Raw genomic sequence first — 11,011 nt, 5'->3', positions numbered from 1 at the left:
AGACAGGCCCTTTGGAGAAAAGAGATTAAGGCTTAAGGATCGTGAAACCCCTACGTTTGGGAAACAAGTCAAAGTTAGGAGGCCCCGAAAAGGGCGAAGAAGGTAGGTGGATAAAACAGAAGGACGTGTGGGGAGAGTCTGCCAGGACACAGGAAGCACTCTAGACGCCCCATTGCAAACAGCTGCGGGGGATGGGGTGGGCAGGGAGAATGGGGGTGCCTGAGACTCCTCTTCGCAGATGGAGGTGGGGCTATTCCGTCGCCTAGGCCTCCGCCTCTTCCTTCACCGCTCCCGCCTCCACCCGCTCTGTCCCGGAAGTGGTCCTTCGCTGGCTCCGGGTGCCCGGAGCGGAATCTCAGCGCTCTCGGAAGGGCCGCGGCAACAGTGGGCCGGACCCGGGCAGCGCTCGCTCCTGTTCGGGGCGTTGCGGCCCGGGGCGTCGCAATGACCAGCGAGCTGGACATCTTCGTGGGAAACACGACCCTTATCGACGAGGACGTATATCGCCTCTGGCTGGATGGTTACTCGGGTCTGTGAGGGGGGCCATCTTGGGGAGCTCATGGGGAGGACCCGTTGTTTTGGATGGGAGAGGGGACGGGGCCAGGACCTGGGCATCCTTTGGGGAAGTGGACAGACAGCTGGGAATAAGGAATGTGTAGGGCTCCAGGCTCAAATCCTTGGAGAGCCTCTGGGTCGGTGGGGCGACGCCTGATACTAGCGCCCACTCCCCAGTGAGCGACGCAGTGGCCCTACGGGTGCGCTCCGGAATCCTGGAACAGACGGGCGCCACAGCGGCGGTGCTGCAGAGCGACACCATGGACCACTACCGCACCTTCCACATGCTCGAGCGCCTCCTGCACGCGCCGCCCAAGCTATTGCACCAGCTCATCTTCCAGATCCCGCCTTCCCGGCAAGCGCTGCTCATCGAGAGGTGCTCACCCAGTGGGATGGTGGAGATACCAACCTGTCTGACTGTATACCCATTTTGCAGGCGGACACTGAGGCCCAGGGAGGGATAGGACTTACCTAGGCACTCAGAAAGTTGAAAACAGAAGGGGACAGATCCAGGCCCTGCCAGGCCCCTTTTCTCCACCTTTATGAAGGGTCAGTGATGTCCTCTGCCTCCACAAGGTACTACGACTTTGATGAGGCCTTTGTTCGTGAGGTGCTAGGCAAGAAGCTGTCCAAGGGCACCAAGAAAGACCTGGATGACATCAGTACTAAAACAGGCATCACCCTCAAGAGCTGCCGGAGACAGGTGGGCACTGCACCTACACACACAGCATATCATCTACAGTCCATCCCTTCATTTCATTCCTTTGGCCACTGCCCCAGCTTCAGCCTTTGATTGTAGTAGCGGCTTTATACCTTCTCTCTTCTCCCTGCTTTGTGCTCCTTCTAAGGCAGCTCATGCTCTGTGGCCAGAGTGACCTGTCAGACACCCAGATTTGACTATGGCTTTCCCCTCCACTCTGCAGCCTTGACCTTCAGACTGTCCCTGCAGACTGATTTAGGCTTACATTTCTCCAGACTAGGGTTTTCTTTTGCTCATGTTGTTCCTACCTAGAGGGTACTGTTCTTGGCCATATCCACCCCTTGAAATTCAAGGCAGGAGGTGAGATGCCACCTTCCCTACAAGCCTTTTTTGTGGTGCCAAAGAGAAGTATCCCTTCCACTTTTGATGCCTTTCTTCTGTGTCTCTTGTGAACTCCCCATGGATGGCTTAGCATTCACTGATCTTTGAGTTCCTGGAGCTTGGGAGTCAGTTCCAGGTGAAGCTCCTGAAGCTCTGGAGAGCATGATGCTAAAACAGGCTTGAATTTAGAGACAGGAGTGAGTAAACTAAACATCAGTCCAAGGCAAGATGGCAAAAGCTGATAAACATTCGTTGAATTGATAACAGGTACTAATAACAAATAGTTGGTTGAAGGAAAAACAAGTGCTAAATAAACATCTGCTGATTGGATAGGTGGATAAGGGAGAGAGGGATGTTTGATAATTTATTTTGTGAGTACCTTCTAACCACTTATCCCTCCCTCACTAACTGCCCTGCAGTTTGACAACTTCAAGCGCGTCTTCAAGGTGGTGGAGGAAATGCGGGGTTCCCTGGTGGATAACATTCAGCAACACTTCCTGCTCTCTGACCGGCTGGCCAGGTGAATGGCCAGCCATCTCTCCCTCTTGTACATTCCTTCCCTAGGCCCTAAGGTTGGTCCACCTTCTCCAATGCAATCCTTTTGTCCTAGCTATGCTTGGGGTATGGTTATCTCATTTCTAGTCTGTATTTTGAATTTTTGAATCAGAATTCAAAATACCAGTCTGGCCATTTCCATTAGGCTATTGTGAGGTGCCCAATGTAAGTTTGTGGCATGATTCCTGGCACTTAGGAGGTACTCAGTGGGGGATGCCCATAGCTCAGTGGTTAGGATGCTGGCCACATGCACTGGGGCTGGTGGGTTCAGACCTGGCCCAGGCCTGCTAAACAAAAAAGAAAAATAGCCAGACGTTATGGCGGGCACCTGTGGTCCCAGCTACTAGGGAGGGTGAGGCAAGAAAATTGCTTAAGCCCAAGAGTTGGAGGTTCCTGTGAGCATGGTGCCATGGCACTTTACCGAGGGGGTCAAAGTAAGACTGACTCAATTAAAAAAAAAAAAAAAGGAGGTACTACATGAATGGTAGCTGTTGTCCTTATATCCTTAGGAAACTTAGTGTCTAAAACCTTAGCTAGGGAGTCCTGTGGTGAAGTGACTTGAGACATGTCATACAGTGATGTAGGACAAAGAGAAACCAGGACTTAGATGCCCAGCTGAGGATATAGGTAGGAGCTGTTTTCCAAGAAGGAATTTCAAGCACTGAGAAGATCCCCCCTCTCTCTGCAGGGACTATGCAGCCATCGTTTTCTTTGCCAACAACCGCTTTGAGACAGGGAAGAAAAAACTTCAGTATCTGAGCTTTGGCGACTTTGCCTTCTGTGCTGAGCTCATGATCCAGAACTGGACTCTAGGAGCCGTCGGTGAGGCCCCCACTGACCCAGGTGCCCAGACACCTCTTCGTTCTCTCAAAGCCTGGTTCCCACTAGCAGTTTCTCCTGTAGGCCCCCAGTTCCCAGCATCATTTTCTGGTCAGGGTCCCCACCCAGGTCACCTGCTCATAATTGATTTTACCAAATACTCCTGTCTGCAGACAAAGGGCTCATTGTCTCTCTATGACCTGGGGCATGTCACTCCACCTCTCTGAAACTCAGTTTCCTCTTCTGTCCTGTGGGTGCAATAAAGTAGTGGATAAGGACAACTCGGGGTGTCATAGGAGGGATTTCTGTCACCTACCCCATCTCTCTTCATGGGCCTCACAGACTCCCAGATGGATGACATGGACATGGACTTAGACAAGGAGTTTCTCCAGGACTTGAAAGAGCTCAAGGTGCTAGTGGCTGACAAGGATCTTCTGGACCTACACAAGAGGTGCCCTTGAGAAGTGGTATATGGGGCAGGGCTTGAAATAGGGGCCCAGCTGGCTCTAAGAATGACCCTGTCTCCCTGCAGCCTAGTGTGCACTGCTCTCCGGGGAAAGCTCGGTGTCTTCTCTGAGATGGAAGCCAACTTCAAGGTCTGTGGCCCCATCCAACCTCTGTCCCTTGGGCACCTTCAGCCTGCAGTGCACTACCCTTGTCGCACTACTCTGTGCCTGCCTGAGATTGACAGGCAGGTGGCACTGCCGCACTCTCTGTCGGCCTGTGAGGGGGAACCAGCTCATAAACAACAGGGACTTGGTTGATTAAGGGAGGTGGATAGATTTGGGGAGGAGCCTGTCCCTCCCCGAGCTTCTGTGCTCAGCCCCCAGCTTCTGGGGCAGAAGGCAGAACTCCCAGGACCCTGCCTCACAGAACCTTTCCCGGGGACTGGTGAATGTGGCTGCTAAGCTGACCCACAATAAGGATGTCAGAGACCTGTTTGTGGACCTCGTGGAGAAGGTGAGTAGTGCTGTCCTCTGCCCTGTGATCCCCAACCGCACTGTCCCCAGCCTGTACCAGTGCTAAATGTTCCCTTGGGCCTACAGTTCGTGGAACCCTGCCGCTCTGATCACTGGCCACTGAATGATGTGCGGCTCTTTCTGAATCAGTATTCAGCATCTGTCCACTCCTTGGATGGCTTCCGGTGAGAGACCCCATTCCCCTTACCAGGGTAGCCTAGACTGAGCCAACCACTTGCTAGGGTCTAGCCCCCCCGCAGGTTCAGGGTTTCCCATTCTGTTACTCTGGGGTTGGATGTAAGTCTGGCTTAGAAGCTATGTAACCTTGGGCAGGTCACTTAACCTCTGTATGCTTCAGTTTCCTCATATGTGAACTGAGGATAATAACTATTAGAATTGTAAGAATTTTATGAGGTCTTAATGAATTAAGGAGTAGAATTAATGAATTTATGAGGTCTTAATGAATTAAGGAGGATAATAACTATTAGAATTGTAAGAATTTTATGAGGTCTTAATAAATTAAGAATCACTCAAAGCAGTGTCTCAGACATGGTGAGTATGGTGTAAACATCAGCTATCACTGTTACCATTACAGGCACCAGGCCCTCTGGGACCGCTACATGGGTACCCTCCGTGGCTGCCTCCTGCGCCTCTATCATGACTGAGGCCCCTCTCTCACCACCCTTCCTGTACTGACAATAAAGTTGTCATGAGTTTGGGAACTGATCCTATCTCCAGAGGGAGGAGCCTGTGAAGGTGTTACAGACGTCTGTGTCTCTAAGTACCCTTGGATGTATGTGTATGTCAGCCCTGCAAGGACTGGGAAAGATCAGGGAATGGTGTCTGTGTTCAACTCATCCACTATCTCTCCTCAGCTGAGTTCACTCAGAAGCCAGGGATCTTGCCTTCGTTTATTCAAGCCATATTGAGAAGATTGGTGGGATGAGCAGAAATCTTGTGGTGAGGCTGGTGAAGAGGCAGCAGGAGAGAGCTGAGGGGAGGCTGGATGGGTTTAGGGAGGACAGGAGACTGGGAGCTTTCTAACTGGTTGGTCCACACGAGCAGTGAATGGGTACTTGGTGATGCCACAAGAGTTGCTCCCTCGGTGCAGGCGGAAATAGCCCTAGAAAGTTAGGGGATGTCAGGGCCAGAGGTGGGAAGAGGCTTGTTCTGCCCTATCCCCTTCCGCAATAGATCCACTCACCTCCTCTCCCCAGTGGGCCCCCCAGGAGTTCTTTAGGATCCAGTACGGGGTGGAGCGATGAGGGCGCAGGTGAGACTGGGATGAGACTGTCTCTGCCCCAAAACCCACCAGCAGGACAGAATGATTCACAAGCTGGGGGTCACAGGTAGTAGGCTTCGCCTTGATCACACCTTTCTTGTAATGCTGCATAGGAGAGGGACAGAGGAGCTGAGTCTGGATTCAACCCCACTATGTACCACCTCCCCCATTCCCTACCTTATCTCACCTGCAGTAGCTTCATGTTGATGGTCACAGTAATGGGGCCATGGGTGGCCAGGTACTGGGCAATTTCTGGGGTGGAAGGTACTATCAGGTCTTGCCTGCCCTGTGGCCACTGGTCTTGGCACATGCCTCCCCCCCCCAATCTTCTTCCTTCCCTCAAACCCACCACCACCACCACCACCAATCTCTGTCTGTAACCCCAAGTGTCTGCCTCTGCCCTGGTGTCTGTCCCTGCCACCCCTCCTTCCCTATCACCACTGCCCTGCCCGCACTGTGCTCATTGTCTTCCAGCATGATGAAATCCTGGATCCAGGCCACCTTCCTGTACTTGTTGGCCAGGCACCTGTGGGTTTTGACACTGGCCTTGAACGGGTAGTCCTTTTCACTGGCCAGACCGCCTGGAGAAGAGCAGATCAAGGGTGGAGGCTATGCTGCTGAACACCCCCATACCCCACACATGCTGCCCACAGTGGTGGGTACTCACTGTTGTTGAGGACAGTTATGAATGCATCCCAAACGAAGCCACCCTGGCAGCCATCCCCACAGCGGTTACAATCAAGCAGTTCTGAGGCAAAAGGGGACAGTGTGGGAGAACAGGCCCTAATTCTCCCCCCTGTCAAACATGTGCCCCCCTGTCAAATATGTCCCAGCCATACCCTGCACAGAGACTTCCACAGACTGATGATATTTGATGCCCCACAGGGCCTCGATGTTGTCAGCTGCTGCCATGGCCCAGCAGCACTTGCAGTTTTCCTAGCAAGCAAGAGGGTGGATGGAAGCAAGAAGGTGTGCATGCCATGCCCCTCTCCTCCCACCTTGGTGGGACTGGGCCCTGCTGACTGGGGGCAGGTACCTGGTTCTTGATGCGTGAGATGATGCCAGCCTTGTTCCGCCAGTCACAGGTGCGGGGCAATGTCTCCCCCTGCTGTTCAGATCCTACCTTTCTGCCCATTCTGGGCACCTCTCCAACTGCCTTCTGATGCCCAAAGATCTTGCCAAACTCCTCCTCTGGGTGACAGACAGGGCTACTGTGGTCACTCTTTTGGCCCTTCCTCCCTAGTTTGCCTCTCCCACTGTAGTCATTCACATCTTTGGCTATTTAGGTCCCTGTAATACCCTGGGAGGCAGAAAGACAAGGATACTGCTGCCCTTCGCCCGAGTGCTGGACTGGGTCACAGGCCGTTTATGTTTCTGCATCTGTGTTTGAGGCAAGACCCAGCCCTCTGGTTCTTACAGTCCCTCCCTAGGCAATAAAAGTAGAAAGTCTGCATAGTCCATCTGCCAACATCCCTCAAGAAGATTGCTTCTTCACCCACAACCTATAGGCCAGGAGGGTCTCTGTACCTACCTGTGAGGTCACTGAGTGAAGTCATCCCAAATTCAGCTGTGCCCAAGTCCTCTTCCTGCAGCTGCTGAGCCTTGGCTAAGTTGTGGGCAAAGATGTCTAGTCGGCGAGAGTGCTCTGAACCCAGAGAAAGTTATGTTAGGCCTGCAGGGGCCAGGAAGTGGCCACTGTTGTGCATCCTCCCTCCCACTCACCTAGGTGGTCACCAGCTCCTTTCCTGTAGCCCCAATGCAGACACCTAGGCTGAGGAAGTGGTTACCCAGCCTACCTAGAATTAGGTTTTCCAAAGGGGGGCCTACCTACCTTGTAGAAAAGCCAAGCAAGGAGTCTGGAGGCAGAGTGACTCAGAAGGAAAAGCTGGGGGATAACACCAGCTTCCTGCCAGGCCACCACCACCTTGTCACACCTCTGACCACAAGTGGAGACATTGCAGCATAGGTCATGCACAGGCAGCTTGGGTTAAAAAGATACCCATAGACTAAGCTCTTACAGGAGAGAAGACTCAGGGTAGGAGCAGGACTAGCAGTTCAGAGGAGTAGAGAGGGTGTCCGCAACTTGGGGATAAAGTGGGTATCTTGGATATTTGTTGAATGAACAAATGACTAGATGGTGGTCCCCCAACCACTGTCTGGAATCACAGGGCAGCGGCTATGAGGCCAGGGGATCCTCTAGGACTAGGGCAGGCCTCCAACAGCTGCTGTTTGCCTTCTAAGTTCCTAGTAAAAAATGATCCTGTCCCCACATGTGCCTCTGGGAAATCTAAGGGTACACTGCCAGTCCTACCACTGTGCTGCTGAGCGGCGTTGGCGAAGCTTTTTTCCCACGCTGAGCCTTGATTTCTTAATCTATTAAAAGTAGGGAAGGGGGTCAGACTGGAGATGTATACACCACACAATACCTGCTGGGTTTGAGTAACTCCGGTTGAACTGGACCTGGAACAACTTGAAGACCTCTTTCAGTTCCAGTGGCCTGGGATCTAGGTCCTTGCAAGGAACCAAGAGTGGAAAGGGGCAGTGGATGGAGGAATCATTGCTGGAACCTGGGCTTAGCTCCTGGCCATGCTAAGACTGGACTAGGGAGTCAGCTTCTCTCCCCATGTGGCCTTGGGCCCATCAACCACTTCTCTGGCCTCAGTGGCTCCTTTTGAGAAATGGGAACAACTAGGGCTGACCTCAGACATGGGACTGGCAGAGGTAAGGATATAGGGGGTAAGTTGAGAGCACTTACCTGGGGCCCAAGGGAATCTCTGATGCCATGGGCTAGTCCTATCACCATCAGGGCCAGGAGGCAGGAAAGGGGAGCAGTTAGTGTCATGGTGGCTCAACCCTAGTGCTGAAGGCAGGAAGTTGTGTAGATGAAGCTAAAGGGGGACAGGGCGGAGCTGGAGAAACCACAAAGGGGAAGCCAGGCTTGGGGGGTACCACTAGAGCACTTGAGCTGCCTTAGTACTTCAGGCTTTTGTTCCCCACCACCACCTGTCAGCCTACCTGCCTATACACTACCCCATCTCTTTATTCAACACAGGCTCAAGACCACCCTGTTCTGTATACAGAAATGAATCTGTCCTTAAGGAGGCAGGAGGAGATAGATCCTGAGTGGATAGACAATTTAGAGGTATCAGTGCTATTACATGGCGTTACAGGGAAGCTCAGGAGTCTTTGGGAGCCACAGGTTCCTGACAACTGGAGGGTGGTCAGTGCTCTCTGGGGAAGCACACTTGCTCATCCTATGAAGCTCAGCTCAAGGGCTACCTCCCTCAAGAAATTTTCCCTGCTTCCCCAGCCTCTGGTGTAACCTCACAGCCCCTTAGACCCTCACCTCTGCCCACTTGGCATCTGCCTCCCTCCCTGCCATGCCAGAGGAGTCTGCATCCTCAGCCTAAGACAGTGTCAGGCATAGAGTAGGCTCAATGGGTGTGTGTTTATTTAAAATTGATTGCTGTGAGTTTTATTTTTTTCATTTTGGGGGGCACAGAGTCTCACTTTGTTGCCCTTGGTAGAGTGTTGTGGTGTCATAGCTCACAGCAACCTCAAACTCGAGCTTAAGCGATTCTCTTGCCTCAGCATCCCAAGTAGCTGGGACCACAGGCATCTGCCACAACACCCAGCTATTTTTTTAAGAGGCAGGGTCTCGCTCTGGCTCAGGCTGGTCTCAAACCTGTGAGCTCAGGCAATCCACCCGCCTTGGTCTCCCAGAGTGCTGGGATTACAGGCATGAGCCACTGCACCCAGCCATCCTATGGATTTTAAACAGGAAACTACAGGGCCCTGGGGACAGCAAATAGTAGTTACTGGCTCCTGTTCCTCATTTCTGCCAGTCGGGCTAAGGAGGCAGAAAACTTAACAATGTGTGCACTGCATATGGAGCAAGGCCAAAGCCTACAAGGTCAAGGGCTGGGTGGCCGTGCTAACATCTTGTTATTGCTGTCTCAGTCCTAAGTGGGTCCTTGAGCTGGGGACCTCCTGGATAGGGCCCCAGGCTGAGAACCTGCGCCCTAAGACAAGAGAGGGGTGTGAAAAGCTGGCTTTCTAGGGCTGCCCTGGGAAGGGGAGAGGAAGGTGCCGATGCTGGAGTTCATTCATTTATCTGCTCACTGCCTTGTCTCCTCATTAAGACTCTTCCCAGGAATGAGGCTCCATTTTGTTCCCCTCCCCCAGACAGGAACTCCTGTGTGAAAAGAGTGGTGCTGCCTTTATTAAAATGTGGCAGACTACCCCTAGAGCAGTGCATGGTCCTGTTTTTATGGAGCCCAGTTACTGGCCTGAAGCTGGTTTCTGACCTATGATACAGCCTCAATCAAATCAGCTCTCATAGCGGGAAGTCCCAATGTGGGCATCAAAAGGGGGTGGCATATAACCTATCTCATGTTGGTATAGACTGTAGGAGGTCAAGGTGGGGAGGGACCGAGGGTGTTGGGCTGGCTGGCTGTCCTCTTTGGTCCTCTCCTTCCCTACCTTGAATGGAGCTCCATGAGGCCAGGGGGTTTGCTCTGTGTTTATCAGTGGCATGTCTCTGGTGCCCAGCACAGCATCTGGTCCATAGAGGCCACTTAATAAGTTTTTAAGGAATTAATAAAGGAAGTTCCCCCACTTGATCATCCATTTATTTATCCACTTATTCATCCTGCAGATCCTGGCTGTTGCCCAACAAGGGCTGAGCTGTGTGAGCCTGGGGGTCTCAATGCCTGGGTAGAAGTCACTACTTGATAGGAGAGGGATACTAACCAAGATATGCTTTAAGAAGGACCCAGGGCAGAATGTGTAAGCACAGAGAAAGTCAGTGGGGTTACAGAGGTTGGGAGAGGCCTTCTGAGGAGGCAACTCCTGGCCCACTTGAGCCTAATAGTGCAAGGATGGACATTCAGGTCCAAGTTGAGTCATCGATGGTACATTATCATTCCCTTCTGAGCCTTAGTCCTCATCTCTAATTGGCCATGATAATTCTTGGGGTGGGTCTTAAGTGGAATGACAGTGGAGCACACACCATCTGGCTGGCACAGAGTGATGTTCAGATGGTTCATCTTTAACACTCTTACATGGGGCAAGAGCTCAGAGCCTTGGAGTCAGCAGGACTTGAGTTCAAATCCTGCCCTCACTACTCAGGCTGCACGTAGGACAAACCTCCTATCCTCCTTCATTTGTGAAATGAGGAGAAAACAGCACCCTTTCCCTCCTTTAGCAAGAGGAATGCACAAAGCCCATGCCAGTACCTAGAACAGTTAGATTTTTTTTTATATTTTACTTTATTTATTTATTTTATTTTTATTTTTAAGACAGAGTTTCACTTTGTTGCCCTTGTTAAGAGTGCCATGGCATCACAGCTCACAGCAACCTCAAACTCCTGGGCTCAAGAGATCCTCTTGCCTCAGCCTCTCAAGTAACTGGGACTACAGGTGCCCGCAACAACACCCAGCTATTTCTAGAGACTAGGGTCTCGCTCTTGCTCAGGCTGGTCTTGAACCGATGAGCTTAGGCAATCCACCTGCCTTGAGTGCTAAGATTACAAGCGTGAGCCACCACACATGGCCTAGAACGGTTAGATCTTAATAATCAGGAACTGTTTTAATTATTTAAGGAAACAGCTTTATTGAGATGTTATTCACATGCCATTAAATTCACCCTTTTAAAGTGTACAATTCAGTGATTTTTTTTTTTTGAGACAGAGCCTCAAGCTGTCACCCTGGGTAGAGTGCTGTGGCATTACAGCTCACAGCAACCTCCAACTCCTGGGCT

General features: G+C 51.8%; 2 protein-coding genes and 1 long non-coding RNA gene across 6 annotated transcripts in view; 1 reads left to right on the top strand and 2 right to left on the bottom strand.

Annotated features, from left to right (window-relative positions):
* The first annotated feature begins 333 nt into the window (after positions 1-333).
* Positions 334-4,695, top strand: FIBP (FGF1 intracellular binding protein). 2 transcript variants are annotated; one of them, XM_023518534.1, is made up of 10 exons: positions 334-529; positions 733-931; positions 1,132-1,258; positions 2,056-2,156; positions 2,880-3,034; positions 3,353-3,461; positions 3,543-3,606; positions 3,884-3,970; positions 4,057-4,154; positions 4,565-4,695. In XM_023518534.1, the coding sequence occupies exons 1-10, from the start codon at positions 445-447 to the stop codon at positions 4,632-4,634; spliced, it is 1,095 nt and encodes a 364-aa protein (XP_023374302.1). In that variant the 5' UTR covers positions 334-444; the 3' UTR covers positions 4,635-4,695. The 2 variants fall into 2 exon arrangements, with proteins under 2 accessions (XP_023374302.1, XP_003798727.1); XM_003798679.2 differs by having other exon boundaries at positions 2,880-3,013; positions 4,565-4,688.
* A 171-nt stretch (positions 4,696-4,866) lies between these two features.
* CTSW (cathepsin W) lies at positions 4,867-8,136 on the bottom strand. Of its 3 annotated transcripts, XM_003798681.3 has the most exons (10): positions 8,007-8,136; positions 7,678-7,762; positions 6,783-6,896; positions 6,288-6,442; positions 6,091-6,187; positions 5,919-5,999; positions 5,707-5,832; positions 5,439-5,503; positions 5,174-5,356; positions 4,867-5,092 (listed from the first exon to the last, which is right to left on the bottom strand). In XM_003798681.3, the coding sequence occupies exons 1-10, from the start codon at positions 8,091-8,093 to the stop codon at positions 4,982-4,984; spliced, it is 1,104 nt and encodes a 367-aa protein (XP_003798729.1). In that variant the 5' UTR covers positions 8,094-8,136; the 3' UTR covers positions 4,867-4,981. The 3 variants fall into 3 exon arrangements, with proteins under 3 accessions (XP_003798729.1, XP_012666119.1, XP_012666120.1); XM_012810665.1 differs by lacking the exons at positions 4,867-5,092; positions 5,174-5,356 and having other exon boundaries at positions 5,459-5,566; positions 5,597-5,832; XM_012810666.1 differs by lacking the exons at positions 4,867-5,092; positions 5,174-5,356 and having other exon boundaries at positions 5,459-5,563; positions 5,597-5,832.
* A 1,234-nt stretch (positions 8,137-9,370) lies between these two features.
* Positions 9,371-11,011, bottom strand: part of LOC105887868 — a 3,404-nt gene continuing 1,763 nt past the window's right edge. The window contains exons 2-3 of the long non-coding RNA XR_001161639.2: positions 9,734-9,810; positions 9,371-9,446 (exon numbers count right to left, since the gene is read on the bottom strand). This is a non-coding gene — a long non-coding RNA (uncharacterized LOC105887868). The remainder of the gene's footprint in view (positions 9,447-9,733; positions 9,811-11,011) is intronic.

This window comes from Otolemur garnettii, unplaced genomic scaffold (assembly GCF_000181295.1).
Source record: "Otolemur garnettii isolate 467f Iridium unplaced genomic scaffold, OtoGar3 scaffold00140, whole genome shotgun sequence".
Lineage (NCBI taxonomy): Eukaryota > Metazoa > Chordata > Mammalia > Primates > Galagidae > Otolemur > Otolemur garnettii.
Note: the sequence above shows the minus strand (reverse complement) of the source record. Positions and strands in the feature narration are given on the sequence as shown.

Bases quoted from the DNA above. Each gene is read 5' to 3' on its own strand.
- CTSW (XM_003798681.3), bottom strand. From the start codon at position 8,093: ATGACACTAACTGCTCCCCTTTCCTGCCTCCTGGCCCTGATGGTGATA. The intron at 6,000-6,090 runs GTATGGCTGGGA...CTTTTGCCTCAG, and splicing joins TGTGGAAGTCTCTGTGCAGG to AACTGCTTGATTGTAACCGC. The intron at 5,093-5,173 runs GTGAGTGGATCT...CTAACTTTCTAG, and splicing joins GGGCCCACTGGGGAGAGGAG to GGCTATTTCCGCCTGCACCG.
- FIBP (XM_023518534.1), top strand. From the start codon at position 445: ATGACCAGCGAGCTGGACATCTTCGTGGGAAACACGACCCTTATCGAC. The intron at 3,462-3,542 runs GTGCCCTTGAGA...GTCTCCCTGCAG, and splicing joins CTTCTGGACCTACACAAGAG to CCTAGTGTGCACTGCTCTCC. The intron at 3,607-3,883 runs GTCTGTGGCCCC...CCTGCCTCACAG, and splicing joins AGATGGAAGCCAACTTCAAG to AACCTTTCCCGGGGACTGGT.